Consider the following 19,695-nt stretch of genomic DNA (forward strand, 5'->3'; position numbering starts at 1 on the left):
GTCCTCCTCGATCGGCGAGATTCGTCGAACCGATTCTTCACGAGACCTTTCTTCACGGAAAGCGGAGGAGGGATCGATTAGGATCGATTATCAGTGGAATGGGCATCCCTACGGTCTCGCCCCAGCCAGTAAACCCACTATCTCTATCTACATTTTCCACTTTTTCTCTGTCTCGTCGACGTTCTTCTCTCTAACGTCCCGTTCTACGCGGTCTGTGTTGCGTGTATGTTTTTTTTTTTTTCGGAGTAGACTGGTTAGGTGGTTTCTGAGAGAGGGGTTGGGTGGGCACACGTGTGATGTGCAGTGCATGTGGGAGAAGGTGGATGCAAGTGATTCCGGAGGAGGTCAGGGGGTGGAATGAATGAGCGAATGAGTGACAGTGATTGAAGAGGGCTTCTGGTGGATCAGCTTGGTTCGTGTCTCGCTCGAAGGGATCCCGATCGGATACTTTGGACAACTATCACAAATGGAGGAACTATCAAAACGGTTCTACACTCGCGCAATCTACTTTCGCCGGGCTCGACCTTGCCCGAACGATTCTCGATTATTTTCTCTGTTCGATCGAACCCCCCCTCCCGAGAGAGTTCGAGAACGTTTCCCGGGCAAGGCGATCGTAAATCGCGCTTCCGGACCGTGTTCACCGATCAGAATTTTTCAGAACGATCACCTCTTTCACGGCGAATTGATTTTTAACGATCGACTCGTTGCCAAGCAGAAAAAGCAATTTGGAAAACTCGGGGCGCGCTCTGCGGAAAACGTCCGCCGGGCTGCAAGAACGCGTCCGTCCTGTTGTACGGGAAACAACCGGGGAGAACGCTTAGACTCGTTCTGATCGGTCGTCGCTAACTTCTCGCACGGTCGTTCGCCTTCATCTATGGAACTAGGAGGATATGCCACGGCAAAACCGAGTACTCTGAGACTGGTCTACAGCGCACATAAAAAGCGTTGGGAGCTAGGTATCGAGTTCACACGACTATACAGACTTCGAGCAACAAATTTCGTCTCTCGTTCAACGGTGCTCGTCGCGAAGATCGAGGCTTTCCACTCTCTCTCTCTCTCTCTCGCAATCTCGAAGTCTTGATTCAATTCTTCGAAACGTTCGAATTCAGCTACCCGCTCCGCAATGCCTCTAATTACCGAGGGAAGATTGATACGAATGCCCCAGCCTTGATTTCCTCGACGAGCACTCGTTTCTCTCCCCGTTTCTCGAGTGGTACCGATCGCAGTCGATCAGCCGATCGGCCCGAGAAACCGAAAAATCGGCGGGTCCTCGCTCGATCGCGTCTATTTTCGCCGAGTTGAGGACCCGGAAGCGAGATGCAGCCACAAACGATCTCCGTTGAAACGATTAAAAAGACGTTCGATTCACTGGGGTTCCAACGAAAATCAAAGTCAAAATAAACTAACGTGTCGGACAGAACGTCAAATCAAGAGAAACAAAAGAGAAAATTGGGGCGGGGTGTTTGGACTAGGGGTTTCGGGGTGTCAGTCGGAGAAAGAGACTGGGAGGACATGCTGGGTTCTCCTGTCACTATTGCTAGCGATTGTTGGTCGACTATGGGTCTGGGTGGTCTTCGTGTGTCCTGGGACGTTTTCTTGGTTGGTTGACGGATCGTAATTAGGGTACGGGGCTTCATATATATATGTATAATATATATATATAAATGCATATATATATATATATATATATATACATATTATATATATAATATTTATATATAAATATATATACATATTATATATATAATATTTATATATAAATATATATACATATATATATACACATTACGTATATATGTATATATAATTTTGCGACGTATTACAAAAGTATCTGGTTACAAGAGATATCCACTGGAGAAATAGTAAAACGTGTATATATATATTTATATATAGGTATATATTGTATATGTATGCATGTACGTAACGGTACATACATATAGATATACCATAGATATGGATATAGATGTAACGGTGTGTATATATATATAGATATATATATATACGCGATAAGAATATAAATAATATATATGTATGTATAATATAAAATACGACACACACAGAGAGCATGCGACACGCACGACAGGTGGACAAAATACAAAAAACGTAGTAGGTATCCCAAATAGAGTAAGAGAACAGATTCCTTGTGAACGAAACAACGAGAATCGAGACAAAAACGTGAAAAAGGAAGACACGATTCGTGTGAGAGCGTCAACTTACCTCGAGCAGCTGCTGATTTCGAATCTCCCGCTCTCGTCTCACCGCTTCCTGACGCTCCGACTTCTCCTGCTCCTTGATCAGCCTGCGACAATCGTACAGCGATCGTTTAATTCGATCGGCGGATCTTTCCAATCATCGTGCGATATTCTCTGAATTGTTCGTCAAGCGACAAACTCGCGACGGGATCGTCTCAATTAACTAGTACAGACCTGGCTTGCTCCTTGTGCCGCTGCGCCTCCTCCTTCGCCAGCTTTTTCGCGTACGCGAGCTTCTCCCTTTCGTACTGATTGTTCGTTCGCACATCCCTGAAGCCGCCGGCTGCTCTAAGCTCCTCGAGCCTCCTGGCCACTTCCTGGGCGCCCAGCCTAACGAATTCCGCCTCCGCGAGGCCCATCGTCGGCTGCAGAAACTCGCCCACCAGCGGTCGGGACGAGAAAGAGAAGTTCGCCGTCGTTAGCTCGGCGGGGTTCTGCTGCTCCAGGAACTAAAAAGATGTTGGTCGCTCCGTGAACACGATATTCGAACGTTTGCCGTTCGAGTCGCGCTGTTTGATCAATAGCAGACACTCCAACTGGCTGGTTCATTCACTTTTCGACTGGAGAACGTCGCGCTTACAGCTTCGAATTCTTCTCCGCGTATTTCAAACAATTAACGGACGTTGAGTCCAATTCTAATTTTTTAGCAATCATATGTATTAATATCAATATCGACATCTATCAATATTGAAAGCAATGAAAGAAATAAGTTTGGTCTTAAGACAGAGATATTAATACAGATTTTAACAGATCTAGCTGTAGCTCCTACAAATGTTCAGAAATGTCCACTATTCAAAGGGTAATGCTCGTGATAAAGGTTCGTCCGAAAATTATTCGTCGAAGATCGTACAATAAGCACTCGGTTCGTAGCATTCTCAGCCAAGAAATCTCGATCGATCTGTGCGCCGCGTGGCTGAGACCGATTAGAACCGTTCGGCCGCGGTCGTAATTGAAATCAAGATCTGCCGCAAGGACGTGACTTACCTTGGCTAGGTCCGGACTGCTCCTGAATGTCTTTCCGCAAGGACTATAGTAAGACACGTCGCCCTTTATCACACCAGACTTCCCTAATCCTTTGATCACCGTCTCCCGTTTCCAGCCACGTTCCAGAGGAACCTGAAGATCCCTTTCGCTGGGCTTCACCTTTCTTCTCTTCGCGTTCGAGACACCGTCCGTGTTGTCGTCGTCGGTGTCCGTCACTACGTCGGTGTTGCTGCCGCTCTCGCTGGTCACGTCCATGTTGCTCTCCTCGCCGGACACCTCCAGCAACTTGTTCTTCATCTTCTCCTGCAAAGACCGCTATATAGGGAGCATGGTTTTAGTGCGAAATCATAAGAGAAAAAAACAAAACGGCCGGCCCAGGGTAGCATTCTTCTTCCTCGTCGGCGTCGAAAATTTCACGCGACTCGGAAATCAAATTAATAATGGGAAATCATAGGAAATTATTCGATAACTGAACAGAAAACAAAATCTACGGTGCTGTTTGAAAGGAATGACCATTAAGTGGTGGATATTAAGTGTAGGATATTCGGGTTCCTTGCCTGCTGGGATCAACTTAGCTTTCCAGTCTAGATAATAATCAAATTTGTATTCCTGACTTTTATCTGTTTTGCTTTACACAGCGCGATTCGTGTAATATGCGCTCAGAATTAGCGGATAAATACAGAAACGACAAGACAATTTCTTTATTTCCGAAGGGACGAAATTTTGTCAAAATGCAATTCGTCACTAGCCTGAAATATAGCTAAAATTCGAGAAAGTAAAGGCGATTGATGCGAATAAAAAATTTGTTCCACTTCCATTTAAAATAAATCTTCAATATTGACAATACATTTGAATTGTTCATTTGTACACGTGATGATTCCAAGGGTTGCTAAGTGCTCCCAGCACACGAGTAATATGTTCCCCGAGGATCTAGGTACGCCCCAAGTTCTCCCGAAGTTCGCAATTTACCTGGTTCTTGTCGTCGCCCTGGCCGGTCGCAGTGGCGTGCAGTTGAGCAGCGAGGATGTTCGACCTGAGCAAGGATACCTGATGAGACAGAGGAACGCTGGGGTCCAAAGTCGGGGTTGGTTTGATGCCCAGCGCTCTGCTTTGCGCCAGCAACGAGGCTACGGTATTCTTCTTCGGTTTAGAAACACCGCGGCCCAAGTTCCTCGGCCGGCCATCCTTGTGATGCGTCGTGCTAGCGCTTTCGCTCTCCTCGCTTCCGCTGCTGGGCCGTTGCGGGGAATCCGCCGCGGCGAAAAGCTGCGCCAAAGACGGGCTAGGCGACGCCGGTACGGGCACCGAGTTCTGCGGCACCCTTCGCGGCTTCGGGCCCGGCTTTCGCCTCGCTGCGGGGCGCGAATCAAATTTTTCTATTTGAAAGGGGACTGAATGGGGTAGAGCAATGATACAGTATCTTCAGATAGTCAGCTTGTCGAAATTCAGATGGTGATTGGATGGATGCGGATCGGGATGGGCTCGGAGGGAATTCGAGCCAGCTCCACGTGTCGTCAGAAAGCGACGTGATCAATTCTTAATTTAACTACTATATCTATTCAGACTTACTTAATTACTATTAGATTAGGTTAGAAATACAAAATAAAGTATTATTACTTTGAACATTAATACTTAAGAGGTATAATCGCTTCGTTTTTTTTATAATTGGTCTTAGACTAATATTATCACCATAATTTAATAAATAATTATTTAAGCTATAGTAGTTAAAAGCTAAGTCGAAAAGATCATGAGTGACTTTAAAAATGTGTCTTTACGAGAAATTCGTGCGTCTATTTAACCCCTTGCCTCTACAAAATTCTAACGACTAGAACTTTTTCGATTTCCATGCTAAATGAAAATCACTCGCATAATATACCACTCGCAGAATATAGAACCAAAGCATTGGTATTTTCTTTTCTTAATCATTTAAGTAAGTTCAAATTACTGCATCAACATCCTCAGTTTCTTTTAATCTTCACACTATCTTAAATTCTGTCTACCGATTTTTACCACTATTTATAGATACATTTACATTTATATTTAACTTTAATGTCGCATTTACTCGCATAATTAAATACAATGACGTTGACAAAACGAACTCGTCGATATACGGCAAGGGATTAAAGAACAAGTGCGCGGCTAGATCGCTGTTACTTCGACTTCGTTGAAGCAAAACCGACCAGCTACTCGTGTTTGCTTCTGTTCACGTTGAGCCGGCTTTACGGCGCCGTCTGGTTAGTAGCGTGTCACTGACGTTGAAGTTAGTAAGGTCGGTTCCGTAGAACGATGGAGATGATTGCACTTACATGTTCGATCGGAGGCGAGCAACGATTGGCTCAGGTTGCTGAGCTGACTGAGCGGCTGGCTGCCGGAGATCGGCGAGCTACAGCTCGTCGTCGCCGGTTTCAGGGAGAGATTCAGAGGCGCGTCCGAATCGTTCGAACTGTTCGCGTTGGTGGTCGTGTACGACGTGGGCGCAGGTAGAACGGATCCGTTCGTCGAGTGCGCCGGTAGTTTGATCACCTCCACGCGATCTACCGGTTCCCTGTAGTCGTTCGACTCGGTCTGAAAGGGCAACGATCAACGACAGTAGATTAAACAGCTGTTGAAACTTCTTTATATACTCGGTAATCGAAGTTGAGGAATTCGCGGGACATGATCGAAGCTCGACGCACGTCTGTTTCGTGTGCAGTCTTCGAAGACTCTGGTGGCTGCTGATATAATTGAAGTCTCCATTTTTCGATACAGCGATACGCACTGTCCGTTTCTCAGAAGAAGTCAGTCGTTTCAGTCGAGGGATAAGGAGGTATTTCTCCGCTTTACCTGTGCGCCTAACTATTCTAAGACCTTCCGAAATTCACTTTTATTGCTAAACGAGAAGATCAATAAACTAATCGGACACGAGGAGCAAGGGGAATTCATCGCCCGCTCTACCTAATCACGTCTCTCGTTCAGCGCGTCACTTAGCCAATAATAATCAAAAGCTTGAAATTCAAACAAAGTGGAAGAGGCTAGGTGGAGCGAACGACTGCTTCCTCTTGCCTGTTGCGTCATTTAGTTTGTGCGTAGTGATTAATTTTCTCGTTTCCCGGCATTACCTTGAGGTTCTCAACGTTGTACGTTAACGTAGGCGTAAGATATCCGTAAAATTCCTATACTCGAAAGCATTGCAAGTCTGTGCACATGAGAGTAATACCGCGCGAACCAAACGTGATTATATTCACTTATACCTCATAAATATGGAACACGTATTTAAGACGCGTATAGTAGCTATTTGAAAAAATCATATGATCCAATGTAAACATAAAAAATATGTGTACAATGCAGCACGTTTGCTGTATAGTGCAATGCAAAGATAGTCGAGTTGCTAATTAGTAATTAGTGTTTCCAAATAATCATGTGTTCGTAAGAAAAATCTGATGTTAATGCTCTAGGGATAAATGAACGTTCTTGAATCTTGTAATTTGTCTTTCTCGCTTTGTCTCGATTATTCAGCGCCTCCTGGTGTTCGTCGCACGTCTGTTTCGCTTACCAGTAGTCGCGTAAATAACATGCACGCACACAGACAACCGACAAAGCACTATAATACACGTGTCTATTGTGTGTGTTTCTAGCCGAAAATTGCGACCACGAGGGAGCGAGACGATGACGTAGGCAGAAGGTGTTGTTTGTTTGTAATTGGCAGGACTCGCGAATCCCACGTTTCCTGCAAATTTCAGCTAATAGGAAGAGATCATTTCGCGTTTACCGTACTGCGAGGGCGTTAACATGGTTGGTGGGAATCGGTCCTATACTATTCTGCACTATTCTCAATTGACTTTTTCTGAGAAATTTTCTAAATTAACAGCACGAGGATAGAAATCTTTAAACATTTCGAGTTCGTTGACAAAGCTCGAGTTTAGACTTTTTAGTGTCTAAATTGTATTTTCTTCCTTGCATAAAAATATTGAGTTACTATAACAGTAATTTCGGTCTCTTTAATAATAATATTTATTTGACCAGAGAAGGTCTCTGTTACTATAATATGCTATTAAACAGCACAAGTAGCATACGGATAGAAATAGAGAAGAAAGAAAAGAGAATGATACGATAAATATAATATAAAATATATATAACATAATTTTTACAAGCCTTCCACTTGGAAAACCGAAATTACAGTTGCAATAAATCAATAATTACGAGACAGTCGAAATTCCCATCAGAGCCACCGATCTTCGGCGGCATTATCACAAAGAAACAGGTGAATATTTATTCGGTCGCGACCGAGTCGCGGCAGAGGCCAGATTAATGTACGAGTGGCAATTACCGTAGCACGATTGTACTTTCTCGGCTCCATCATCAGCGACGTCGTTGTCGTGTTCGTCTGATGAGCGGTGAGAGCAGGCACCGGTGGCGGGTGCACGCTCACGCTCGGTGTGTCCAAGGATATGGTCTTCTTCCTGCCGCGGTTCGTTGTGCCAGGAACCTTTGGACCGACTATGCTCGACGTGTACTTGATGATCTCCGTGTCGGGAGGCAGCCGCACGCCTCCCAATATATTGCTAGGATCGCTGAACAAAACGCATTACGATTAACCGACCCATTTCGCGATCTTCGAACGATCCTCTAAGTAACTACTTCCTTGATCCCTTGAGCGTTGCGTCGACGGTGTGGACAACTTTTATATCTTGCGGGCTACTATTTTTAATATTGAGCAAATCTAGTGTATTTCTACGATTTTAAAAAAAATTTTTTGACGATAAAAGTAGCATTTTCTATTAATGTTGCAGGTGCAATCATAGCAGTGCAAATAACCTGTTAAAACGCAACTACCTTTAAAAATGTAACATGGTTAAGGTTATTTATTTTACAAGGATTAAAATGGTAGAAATGATCTCTCTAACATCTTCAAAAAATTTGTCACATTTAGCGCAGTACCAAAAAAGTGACACCGTTTCAAAAGTTGTTCGAAAAACCATAAAACTTTTTAAAAACGCATCCACGCATCGTTTTATTCTCCGTCGAGTCAATTAACTGTTCGAACAGAATAATAACGACGCTGGAACAAAAATCGTTTTCAATTTCGTTCGGCGAGATCCGCTAGAATTCGGACACTCGGCGTATATGGGATTTTCGTGTAACAGCCGAAGGGTTTGTCCGAAGAAGCGATCGAACGAAATCCGGGACGGCCGCAACGCTCAAAGGATGTCGAACGAACGACGTCCGGGGCTGTCGATTTTCGGTGGACTTTTTTCCGCGACAGCAATATGAAATCGCGCAGCAGCCCGGCGGTAACCGGTCGAAAGACAAATTGTTTAAAGCTTGGCCGGCGTTAAGGGCCATCGAACAATCGTAACAACGAAATTACATGGTCACGAGCGCCGCATGAAAGTTAAATGACCGTTGGCGCGGGCGGCGGCGGGGTGGTTGGAGAGGCTGGACGGATAATACAGAATTTACGGGGACGGATACGGCAGAGAAAATTGTTGCGAGAGAGAAAAATCGATCGGCGCGCGGCCGAGCAGCGTCTCTTTCCGGTTTTATTCGCGGTCTGTCGTTCGTTCGTTTCGCGTTCTCCCGTATTTTTTTCTCTCCTCCCCACAGCCGGGGTTCTCTCTCTCTCTCTCTCTCTCTCTTTCACTCTTTGTCTCTGTGCGCCCTGGCACTTTTCATTCTTAACGATCTCTCTCACCTGCCCTCTTTCGCTGAACTGCGGGTAGTATCGGCGAGCATGGAAAAATAATTAATGGGAGAGGTAAGTGCGCCGCGGACGCGGCGTCGTCAGTTAAAAAATAATGGGAGAGAGAAAGCATCGATTTAACGAGCGGCCGCGCAGAGCCGAGCGCTCCTTCACCTACCTGACGACGTTCGTTTGCGAATTTGGCGTGCTGCTGGCCGAGGTATTGTGATGAGAGGACGTGACCGGCGCCTGAGTCGAGACCGGCAAACTGCTGCTCGTCATGCTCGGCGTCGTCGAGCTGCTGCTGTTCGCCGGCGTCTTGTGACTCTTGCTTGACTTAGCTGCGGGCCCCGGAAACATAACACGCACCTCTAAATCGCTGTTCCGACAATTGCTCGCATTTGTTCGCATTAGCTGTCGCGACCAATTCGGAAACGTTCTACCATCGGTCGCTTCCACATTAACACTTTACCGGTCGGCCGGTCGTTCGGCCGTGAACATTCCCCTGACACTGGCTCTGTTTCGGCTTAGACTTTCGCGCACGATCACACATATGCGCTCTTTCCATTTCCTTGTAGAAATGTTAAATCAAACGTTGTGAAAGTGCTTCTTATACTATTCACTTTCTGTTATTATAGAGTCACTAAATCTACCGACATTGATATATTTTCGTAACATTAGCATTAAACAATATTTATTTGATCTATTTTATTTATTTTACTCATCGCGAGAGGCATCTAATATTCAAGAACGTAATAATATATCCAACACTTTAACTCGATAATAGATATCGAATTGTTGGCTGCCATGGCAATCGATTCGCAAACTATCGGTCGGTATAAAAAGCCAATTTATAGGTTACTGGTCGGTAAAGTGTTAACATTGAAGTTAAAAACAGCTGCGAACATTTCTTTCAAAATTTTAGCAAGTAAAAGTAGCAAGTAGATTTAATAGTACATTCGGATGACGGAAAAGGTAGATGAGATGTAGTAATTGTAGATGTAAAAAGTAGTAGTAGAAGATGTAAAATGTAGTAGTAGATGTAAAAATTGTAGGCTAATGCATGTATTGCAGTCTTTAATAACGACTTTAAACTTCGTAAAGGTAGCAAAAAAGTCAGTGGCACGTTGAAGTAAGGGAAAAGGTCGATGGTGTAAAATTAACCCCTTGCTATACTGTAACGTCTTATATCCTCTTGTCATCGATATTTAAACGTTCAAGTAGATGTAAACAGACAATAAATATAAAGTTATAAATATAAATAAATATAAATAAATATAAATATAGTAAATTTTAAATTTTAAATACATTAAATATATTATAAATATAGACCAAAAGTTCTGATCATTGTAATCGTAAAGAAAATAGTACGTCAAGGGTTTAAAGGTATCCACGATTTACTAAATGATTTAGAGACCGTAAAAAGTATCGTAGACATCGTTAAAGAGCTAATATTGTAAATAGAATAACTGTCGACCAATGATAGATGCGGATGAATACACAAGAAGCTGAACAAGGTAGAGTGTTTTACAGAAGCAGTTACATAGTTGCACGACCGGTCGTTGTCAGCGTGAGTTTAATTTATAGTCAGGGTCGGGTCTGCTAACATGATTACAGGGGACAGTGAGTACTGTCTTCTCAACTTTATCCCACTGACTGACTATCAGAGGGACTGAAACATAACGCCCCATGGAATTTAACCTCTGGATGCACTGGAAGTGGCGACGCCAATTACCAGAGTTGACACTACGTGTTTATTAAGCGGTGCGACTGTGTTTCGATGACTGTTTTGAATACAACGATCCTGCATACTGAAGTGTTCGTTGTGTTGCGGAATCATCGCACCTATGCAACGAAACTGTCGCAAAACGGTGAGCAAATTTTTATAAAAAAACCGCGATGTAAAAATATATAGCAATTTCGTTTGCCACGAAAAGCCGTGTAACTCGGAAGAAAAGTATTCAGATCATAAAAATCGATAAGAGTAAAGAAAGGACTCTTGACGCTCCCCTGTAACCAACGTGGCAGTCGACGCGTTGATTAAATTATATAGATAGATACTCCGGCCAATGAAGCAGAAATTGAAAATTATATAGCCGCAAGATTGTTCTCGTGGCGGATTGGTGTAATAGCAGAGGTCAAAGAGCAAGCGATTGTTGTAAAACGAAATAACCGTTGCAATACTTACACTTACTGGACTTGTGAGACGAAAGGGACGGGGGATTAAGTAGAGAGGCAGGATAGGGTGGCAGGAGGCTCTCAGCACCAGGTGGAAACCCAGGGAGTCCTGCCGCTCCTTGTAACCTCGCGAGGTAGTCGTGTGCCGCCAGATGCGAGGCCATCGTCCACCATGCTGCGCTCGCAGGATTGATACCTGTACACGACCGTATACAAATGTAATGATTAACTATTAATTATCGTGATCTGTTTGAAAAGTGTACAGGTTTATTGGAACAATAAGACCACGGATTTTTCTGCGATACACAAATTGTTTATACCAACTGCAAGAAATGAAAGTTACATAAAATGTTCTTTCTTTTTCGTATAATTTTAATAGATACTGTATACGTTTGATTTTCTTCTTACTTTGTTCAAATGCGAAACTTTTATAAGATATATAATTTAATAGACAATGTCAATGTAATGTCTTTCTTAACCAGTTGCTTGTTTTCGACGAGTAGACTTTTAATGGAGAAACATTTTCCGTCACGACGAGTATACTTGTCGAAAACGGGAAACTGGTTAAGCAAGACAATCGTGAAGGAATTCTGGGGGATTAAAGATTTAAAATAATGAAAAGGGTTAATTACCTAAACTCGCAGCTTGACTGGCGGCCACGCTGAGAGTGCCAAGGCTGCTGTGCGAGTACGGGGGTGGCGGTGGCGCAGAGGCCGGCGTGTGGCCCCCAAAACCGGGAGCAGAGCCACCTCGGCCCAGGATGGCGTAAGCCGACGGCAAATGGTGGGCCCCCAACCCATATCCGCCGGGCATTCCACCGAAAAGCGACGAAGCTGCGCTGTCGCCCCGCGGCCAATACGCTGCAATCAAAACCAAAACGAACCGGTCCAATTATATGCTCGCGCACCAGGCTACCTAGTCAGTTTCGCCCTCGTACGTACACCTCGGAACCGCGATCAGTGCCCGTTTCCATAACAAAGTAGCTATCGATTGCAATCCGTGAGCCAAGTTCCCTGTTCAAAGTAGCCGCTGCCGGCGGTCAATCAATTTTTTACAATCGACCGACAACCGATAATTGTCTGTTTATCTGCTCCGTTTACGTATATTCCGTATTTACACCGGTCGAAAACGAAATAATGTTTCATCGGTGTTCGTTCTGAGGAATTTATGCGCCGGTTAAGTATTCATTCGCACCCCGAGCCAAGGGGTTTGCCGTTCGATTTTATTTCTGGAACAATGGATCGTTCCGTTTTCCGTCCGCTTATTCGCTCGGAAAAATTGTATTGGATCTCCTAGTTATTTCCTAGTTGATATCACTATTTTGCCTCCTTAAGAACATTTCTGCTCAACACCCCTGTCGGGAGTGTTTGATTTAATTTTGCCGCGTTTCAAAGCGTGGAATTTTCGAATATGGTAATTTCGATTGAAAATAAAATAAGTAGGAACCGATCGATCGCGTAAAATCGCAGAATTGGAAGGCATCGATCGATTAGCACGGCCTCCTGAGCCAAATGTTTTCCAATGGGCGCATTTATTAAGTCCACCAATAATTACACATTTACCAGTAACGAAGCCAGGGATTCGAAGCCACTGCTCGAATAATTACGACTGGGCTGGTCGTGGAAACTGATACCTCCATCAAATTTGAACAACGCGAAATTTCGCCGGCCGCGTTGTTTAAATTCCGATAGGAAAATGCTCCTCCTTCCGCGCGGTCCCTTGTTATCGAAATAATCAATAAATTAATGAACGGCGGTGCCGCGTCGATACGCCGGCGCCATGCAATTTTTTTTCTCCTCCGTTTCCCCACTTAATTTGATGCTCTCTGTTTTCTCTTCTTGCAAATTGTTTCGGCGGGATACGCGCGTCCCTGTCGGCGAGCCGACGACAATTTCGGTTAATTAACCAACTATTTGGGAGAATTCGAGAATTAATTTGCCGGCGATGGTACGAGCCGCGCGTATTGCATACGGGAATCGAGAGGGTGGCGCGGTGAAAGATTAAGGTTAACAGAGGGTGAAAGAGGGTGTTACGCAGAGACGTCAACAAATGTTTATAAATCCGCGAGACCGAAAGATAATTGGTCGGGCGCACGGCGCCGCCGAAATATTTTGCTTCCGCTCCGTGACCGTGTTAGAGGGACGCACACGGACACGGGGGCACGGAAGGGGGGGTGGGGGTGTGCTGGAAAGTTGCATAGGGGAGAGAAAGCTGCAGCCCCGACGCGTGAAAATGCAACGAGGAGATGGGAGAGCCGGGGACACGCGAAGGCGGGTTTAAATAATAGAACCGGCCGCTCGAAAATAAATCGCGGCCATTATTATTCGCTCGCGAACACGGGCCCGGCAAAATCCCGGAATTATTTAATCGACGTGGTGCGCGCCACGAGGAATTACCGATTGATTATCGAATATAGAAAATTTTGTTGCGCCGGAACAACGGCCACCGTTATTTTCCCCGGCCCGATCAATTATTTTCCTCGAAAATCCTTATTGTTCCGCCGCAAAACCGATTGCTTGTTACACGCGCACGCTGAATGCTACAGGAAAATTGAAAATCCTTCAAAGTAGCCGAACTTTGAATAACAAAATTCATTCGGCTCGTTTATATTTTTCGTATAAACAGACTTCATTAACGAGAACAAGTAAATCGAAGCCCGAACAAAATGAACCATTTATAAAATTAAAAATTCGCTCCACGTTAATCTAACATTTATCGAGTCACCGAAAGAATAAATATGTCTTATGGATTTTTATTCAATTTTTGCTTCTTGCAACGATCGCAGACAATTTTTATACGATGCATGCGCTTGACACATCGGATTCCGACGAAATTATAATTTATCCATCCGAGCAAGCATTTCGGAGAATCGTGCGAGAATCGAAGAAGCGGACGCGGTTCCCTGCGGGAACGAATTGGAAGGTGAGGGGTTAACTAAATCATCTCGATCGGAATTATCGGGTGCGTGCTTTACCCTAACAGCGGGGCGACGATTAAAGTATTAAGTCGCGTCGCCAATAATAATAATAATAATCACGCCAGCCCGGTCGGGCCACGAGCGCGCCTGCTGCATTCGAGACTGCGTTCTGGACTGCAGGGAGAGCAGGAAGCCCGGCAAATTGCAGAAGCTAGGAACTCGTTATGGTAATGCCGTTGGCAGGGCCGCCGCGCCGCGCCGCAGCAAAAATGCCCCGCCGGAACACCTCGATACTTTCTAATTTTCATAAACCGCCAACAATTTTCATTAAACTATCCCGCTTTGTCGCAATTAACAATTACGCGCGGCCGTGCGCGCGCGCGCGCGCCCCGTGACCCCGGGGCTTTGTTATGTAATTCATTACGCGACAGCATTATCGTGGATTACGGCGAATCTATTCCGTGGTCTCCAATGAAATAATTGCTCGGTTGGCACCGTCACATGTTCTATTCCCCGCGTCCATTTGCCGACCGACGCGTCTGGAAAAATTGCTCTTCTCCGAGAATATTAGAGAGCGAGACGACGAAGATTCAAAAAGGATCGCCATTGGTTGCCTGTATTGAAGATCGAAAGGTAGTGAAAGGGTTGAAATTGTTAGGCAGTTGTACCTGTCCTAAGTCGCTTTGCATTTTGGGGAAGGTAATTACTGTGCATTCCTAGATATTTCAATTTAACTTGCCGTACCTTTTCTTCAGTGTTATGACAAAGTTTCTCGATTATGATAATTTTTTAGAATAAGAAGAGAGTTTGTATCTGTTGCGTACCTATATTTTCGTGAACACTTAAATATTGTCGCGAAAAGAATAGAATTGTATTCCAATTTAAAAGGACGGGGTAGCATTCAGACTTAACTGGTTGTTACTAGAGTCAAAATAGTTAAAATACAGCGAGAGGTTAAAGTCTCTAGACTGTCCGAGAATCTTTGCAACCTACATTCTTCGCACGAGGGAGGTCTGAGATCAGCATCTAGGTCAATGTTAAAGATCCCATTGTACCGCTCCAGATTATTGACCTTAAATAAGCCGAAAGTCGATCGATTAAATTCGATCGAACTAAATACACCTGCGATGTTCCTAGATAAAACAGAACACACCCGCATGTCTGGTCAGTGTAGACCGTTTCTACTATGCAAACATGAAGTAAGTCGATGAACAATGGACAAAAGCGTGCAAAAAGAGCACGATAAATACATAGAATCGAGAATAGAATGAACTTAAGGGGTGATTTATACTGAATCGTCGAGAAAAATCGCCGAGGAATGGAATCGAACGGGGTCGAACCGAAGGAGCAGCTTCGAGAAGAGCGTGTGTTGCGAGTAGCACGTGACCGAACGCGTGACTCGATTCCTACATCGGCTTTAACTCGACTCGAGTCGGCCATATTTCCGCGCATTACGTATCTTTCTGTTGATTCAAGCAGCGGATCGATATACGAAAATTCTACTCCCCCACCTTTGTGACGAGCACACACCGCCGCAAATACGTTTCCGTCGCGGGCGTGTCGCGGGCTGCACACGAGCCTCGAATCTCCCTTCGCGCGTGTGTGCATGCCGGCCGGTTGCGCGTGTGTTTGTACAATTTATTGTTACAAACGCGGCCACGAGTGTACCGTTGATTTTCTACGAGTACCGCGGCCTTGAGCAAGGCCGTGGCATTGAAATCCAAGCGCCGCTTTAATTTATACCGGTCGTTGAACCCCCGGCTGGCTTATACGACTACTTCACCGGCTGAGCAGCTGCATAATGCAGCTCTAGGTGCATACATATATACACGGGCGCGCGCGTATGCACACGTACGCCGGCCGACGGATTGAAATTTTCCTGACGGATTTTCCCTTTCGTTTGCTATGCTGCTTTTCCTCAGTTTTTTCCTACTTTCTCTCATTCTCTCCCCCTCTCCCTCTCTAACTCACCGCCTCTCTCTCTCTCTCTCTCTCTCTCTTCCTCGCGAATTCGTCCTTTTATCTCGTCCGCTATATAACCTCGAACAATTAATTCTCTGTGCACGATTTCCTTTATTTTATGGAAATTCCTTAGACACTGTTTTATCGATGTCTTCGGAATTACTTTATCTAGATCTCGTTCGCCTTGCAATGCTAAATGAGCAACCTTCTAGATTTAGATTGGTTTTCTTCTGGCTGCAACTTAGATTAATTTCCTTCCACCTCCAATTAAATCTCCTTCCAATTTTAGAAGTTTTTATTATCACGGAAGTAAATTATTATGCGTTTCACGATGTTACATCCTGTCGATTTAAATATAAACGATTAAATAAATGGAAGTCTAACATCCAAGGACTGTCAAAACTAAATCCATAAGACTGAAAAGAAGCGTCGTATAAAAAGGCTCGCGAGAACGAAAATTTCTTCTGCGTCAATTTCGCGTTTCATTACGTCAGCGGCGTAATTTTGTGACATTGCCATCATTAACTAGCTTGATATTAACGTCGGTGGACGGGAACCATCGACTGATAAATAATTTCGGAAATTATACGGCGACACGGAACGGCGCTCGGGCCTGATCGTTTATAACCGAGCGCGAGGACCCTCTTCTCCCCGTTCGCTTGGCTCGCGCGAGATACAGCGTTTTCCCGATTGACTTTTAATACGGGCACAAATTTCTTCTTTTAACGAGCCAGCGACGCCGCCGTGCCCTGCCTCGTGCTTTCCTCTTTAATCCCGGACTCTTTAATGGCAATCCATTATTCGAGTAATCGACCGACCGGCGAAGAGCATTAAACCGGGCCGCCATTTTCGGGGATGTTCCTTGGTCGCCGGCGTTCCCGATAAAAGAACGCTTCTCCCACCCTGCTGAATATTTAAACATACTTTTCGGGACAATAGCCTTTCTTGGCTGAACCCGGTTTAACCCGCGGACCGCGGGTTAACCTCGTCGTTCGTATACAACTGGCTCTTTCATGGGGTTCCGGGCCGCTTGCTTTCTTCGTCTTTGCATTAACACTTTGCTGTAAGGAGTCGCTACAAAATTTGTTTATATTCAAAAAACTGTGAAAAATGTAATTATAAATTTAATTATAAAATGTAATTAAATCTGCATCAGGTTATATAAAATGGAAATACTGTAGGTCAGCGTACTCCTGCAAGGACTTAATTGCTTTGAAAATCTGCATCAAAGGGAAGATTCTGTTAAGTTTACGAAATCTGTCAAAGTGACAGGAGAACATTTCGTAATTTACGATCATTCAGATTGTGACAAAATATTTATGAGTAACTCATTCAATATATACGTTACACGTGGGAAATATTGCAACGAGATTCGATAAAACTCGGAATAAATCTCTTATTATTACACTTTCAATGCGTCAATGTCAGCAAGAAAATTCTTTTCCGAATTTTATGTTTTAGAAAGACATTTTATTCCCCGATTTATTCCCCTATTTCTCCGTTGAATAATTAGACCGAGGGGCCATTCCCACGAGTTGAAAATCGTGTGCGCCGCGTTGCAACAGGAGCGAAGCGGAAATTTCTTTCAGAATAATGTTCTATTGTAAATCTCGGCCATTGAATTTGTTCGTAAATGCGTTAAATTCCGCTTTCATCGAAAGTATTTTTCAGTTGATCAAAGTAATTTCGCGCGGGATTACGAGCTCGAATTTCGAAAAACCGGAATTAATCGTGACGTTAAAAGACGTCAGACGCGACGCGATGGGCCGCGCGCGTCGCAAAATTTTTCCCCAACGTCCGGGAGAACAATGGGACGCGTAAAACGTTCACATTAACGATCGTTTTTCGCATTTCTATAAAACACGGGGAGCCGTTCGGCGCGTTCCGTGTGCCCGGGTGCCGATACTCCGGGAAATAAAGGTTTCGTACAGATACCAGTTACGAAGATTTACGTTCGGAAGTATCAACGACGCGCGCGGAGCCGAGCCGAATCAATAACCGGGCACACGCGGATTCGCGCAACGAAGAGGAATTAAACCGTAATACCCGTTTGCATGAAATAATTTTATCAAAAAGTTCTTTGGCCGTGTATCGGAGGCATGGAGAGAGATAGAGAGAGAGAGAGAGAGAGAGAGAGAGAGGGCCGCGCGTGTGCTTGTTCCCGGAGCATGAATCGTATTAATCTAACGGATCTATGATCGAGGACCGATAGAATTCTGAATACGGCGTACAGATGGGATTTATCCTCGTTGAAAAGTTATTTCACGGATAAATCGTATGGAAGTTCCGAAACCTAGAGCTTAGCTACGGCTCCGGTCTGCGCCGTGATTCAGAAACAGTGTCGCAAAATTTACTGGGCCGATAAGCTCGTCCACGTTTATCACGGCGATCAATACTGCGACATCGTAATTGATAAAATTTTCACCGCTCCACGAAAACCGATTTCTCGATTTTCGGGATTCAACGTCTGCGCTCGGCAAGTTTCTCCTCGGTATTCAAATTTATATAGACATTCGAAATCACTGTCCATCATTCCCCGCGTGTTTGATTTCTTCCACAGTTGGGCATTTGATATCGAACGAATGCAACAGCGAATAATTTTTCTCATCAAATCAAAGAGGAAATACGATAAAAGTGGAAACGATAACGTCTTTCCAATTCTTTTTACAAATCTAGATATATGTCCAATGTATACACTTTAAATATATTATATTAAGTATGCAGTGTTAAATTTATCTTATATGTTGTAGATTTCGTAATAATATTCGAAGAAAAATCGAAGAAAAGAATAATCGAATTTATTTAATAAAATCGACGTTATTTCTATTATAACACAAACTATGTATACTTATTACAGTTTAATAGGATTAACTACGAATTAAATTTAAGAAGCTGTAGCAATTTCGTATCAGTTTCCTAAATCTATTCAATTTTCCATAGCTATCACAACCTGTACTTTTCGAGAGCAGCGTGCATATGTACACACACATATTTCAATAGATCGATATATTCTATACCGAACGGATGCCATAACACGTGTTTAATATTCATCAATTTATGAATTCCACTTAAAAATTCTGGACGCTGCGAAATCGGCACAGAACGACTTCCGATCGGTGTATTTATAAACGGGAAAGTGTTCTTCCGTAAAACGAAGGAATTATGGAACATATTAGGCGTTGCTCGAGGGCGTTATCAAATAAAGGAAGATCGAATGGGCCGCGACGAGATGGAAATTCGGGGAACAGGATTTGCCGGGCCGCCGCAAAATCCGAACAGAACAGGAAGAGCATTTCGGGGAATGGGGATAGAGCGACGACAACGAGGCAGACGTATCTCAAGTGCGATGCGTCACGTTTATCGATTTATGATTAAGCTTTTGAGCAAGCCGGTCGACGGTGGGGGATCACGGTTCGAGAACGAGGGCGGACAGGATTAGCGATGGACTGGAGACGCTCCGAGTCGAACAAGCTGCGATTGTTCCCCATCTGTTACCTATACTTTCCCGTCCGCGACACACCATTGATTAATGGCCTTATTCTAAAGACTCTCTCGATATCCGTTTTTTTTTCTTTTTTTACAAATCCCGGTCGAAATTTTAATCATCGGTGCTCGACGAGCACACGAACGCCGCATGGATGCTTCGGATATTTTTCGCAAGCTTTCTTCCTCGTTGCATCGTTTGCCGAACGATAGGGTCGACGAGCACATTCATTCATCCGTCGATTAACCTATATCCGTCC

At 44.2% G+C, this 19,695-nt stretch overlaps 1 protein-coding gene across 7 annotated transcripts in view; it reads right to left on the minus strand.

The window, feature by feature from the left end:
• The window catches only part of LOC144475575 (bromodomain adjacent to zinc finger domain protein 2B), a 257,990-nt gene that overhangs the window by 21,483 nt on the left and 216,812 nt on the right, over positions 1-19,695 (minus strand). For all 7 annotated transcript variants that reach the window (XM_078191603.1, XM_078191602.1, XM_078191604.1 and 4 more), the window contains exons 5-14: positions 11,706-11,933; positions 11,084-11,269; positions 9,074-9,236; positions 8,908-8,925; positions 7,543-7,786; positions 5,543-5,801; positions 4,206-4,588; positions 3,237-3,551; positions 2,427-2,701; positions 2,218-2,299 (exon numbers count right to left, since the gene is read on the minus strand). In XM_078191603.1, coding sequence (XP_078047729.1) covers positions 2,218-2,299; positions 2,427-2,701; positions 3,237-3,551; positions 4,206-4,588; positions 5,543-5,801; positions 7,543-7,786; positions 8,908-8,925; positions 9,074-9,236; positions 11,084-11,269; positions 11,706-11,933 — 2,153 coding nt within the window. The remainder of the gene's footprint in view (positions 1-2,217; positions 2,300-2,426; positions 2,702-3,236; positions 3,552-4,205; positions 4,589-5,542; positions 5,802-7,542; positions 7,787-8,907; positions 8,926-9,073; positions 9,237-11,083; positions 11,270-11,705; positions 11,934-19,695) is intronic.

The sequence above is a fragment of the Augochlora pura genome, chromosome 10 (genome assembly GCF_028453695.1).
Source record: "Augochlora pura isolate Apur16 chromosome 10, APUR_v2.2.1, whole genome shotgun sequence".
In the NCBI taxonomy this organism is placed as follows: domain Eukaryota; kingdom Metazoa; phylum Arthropoda; class Insecta; order Hymenoptera; family Halictidae; genus Augochlora; species Augochlora pura.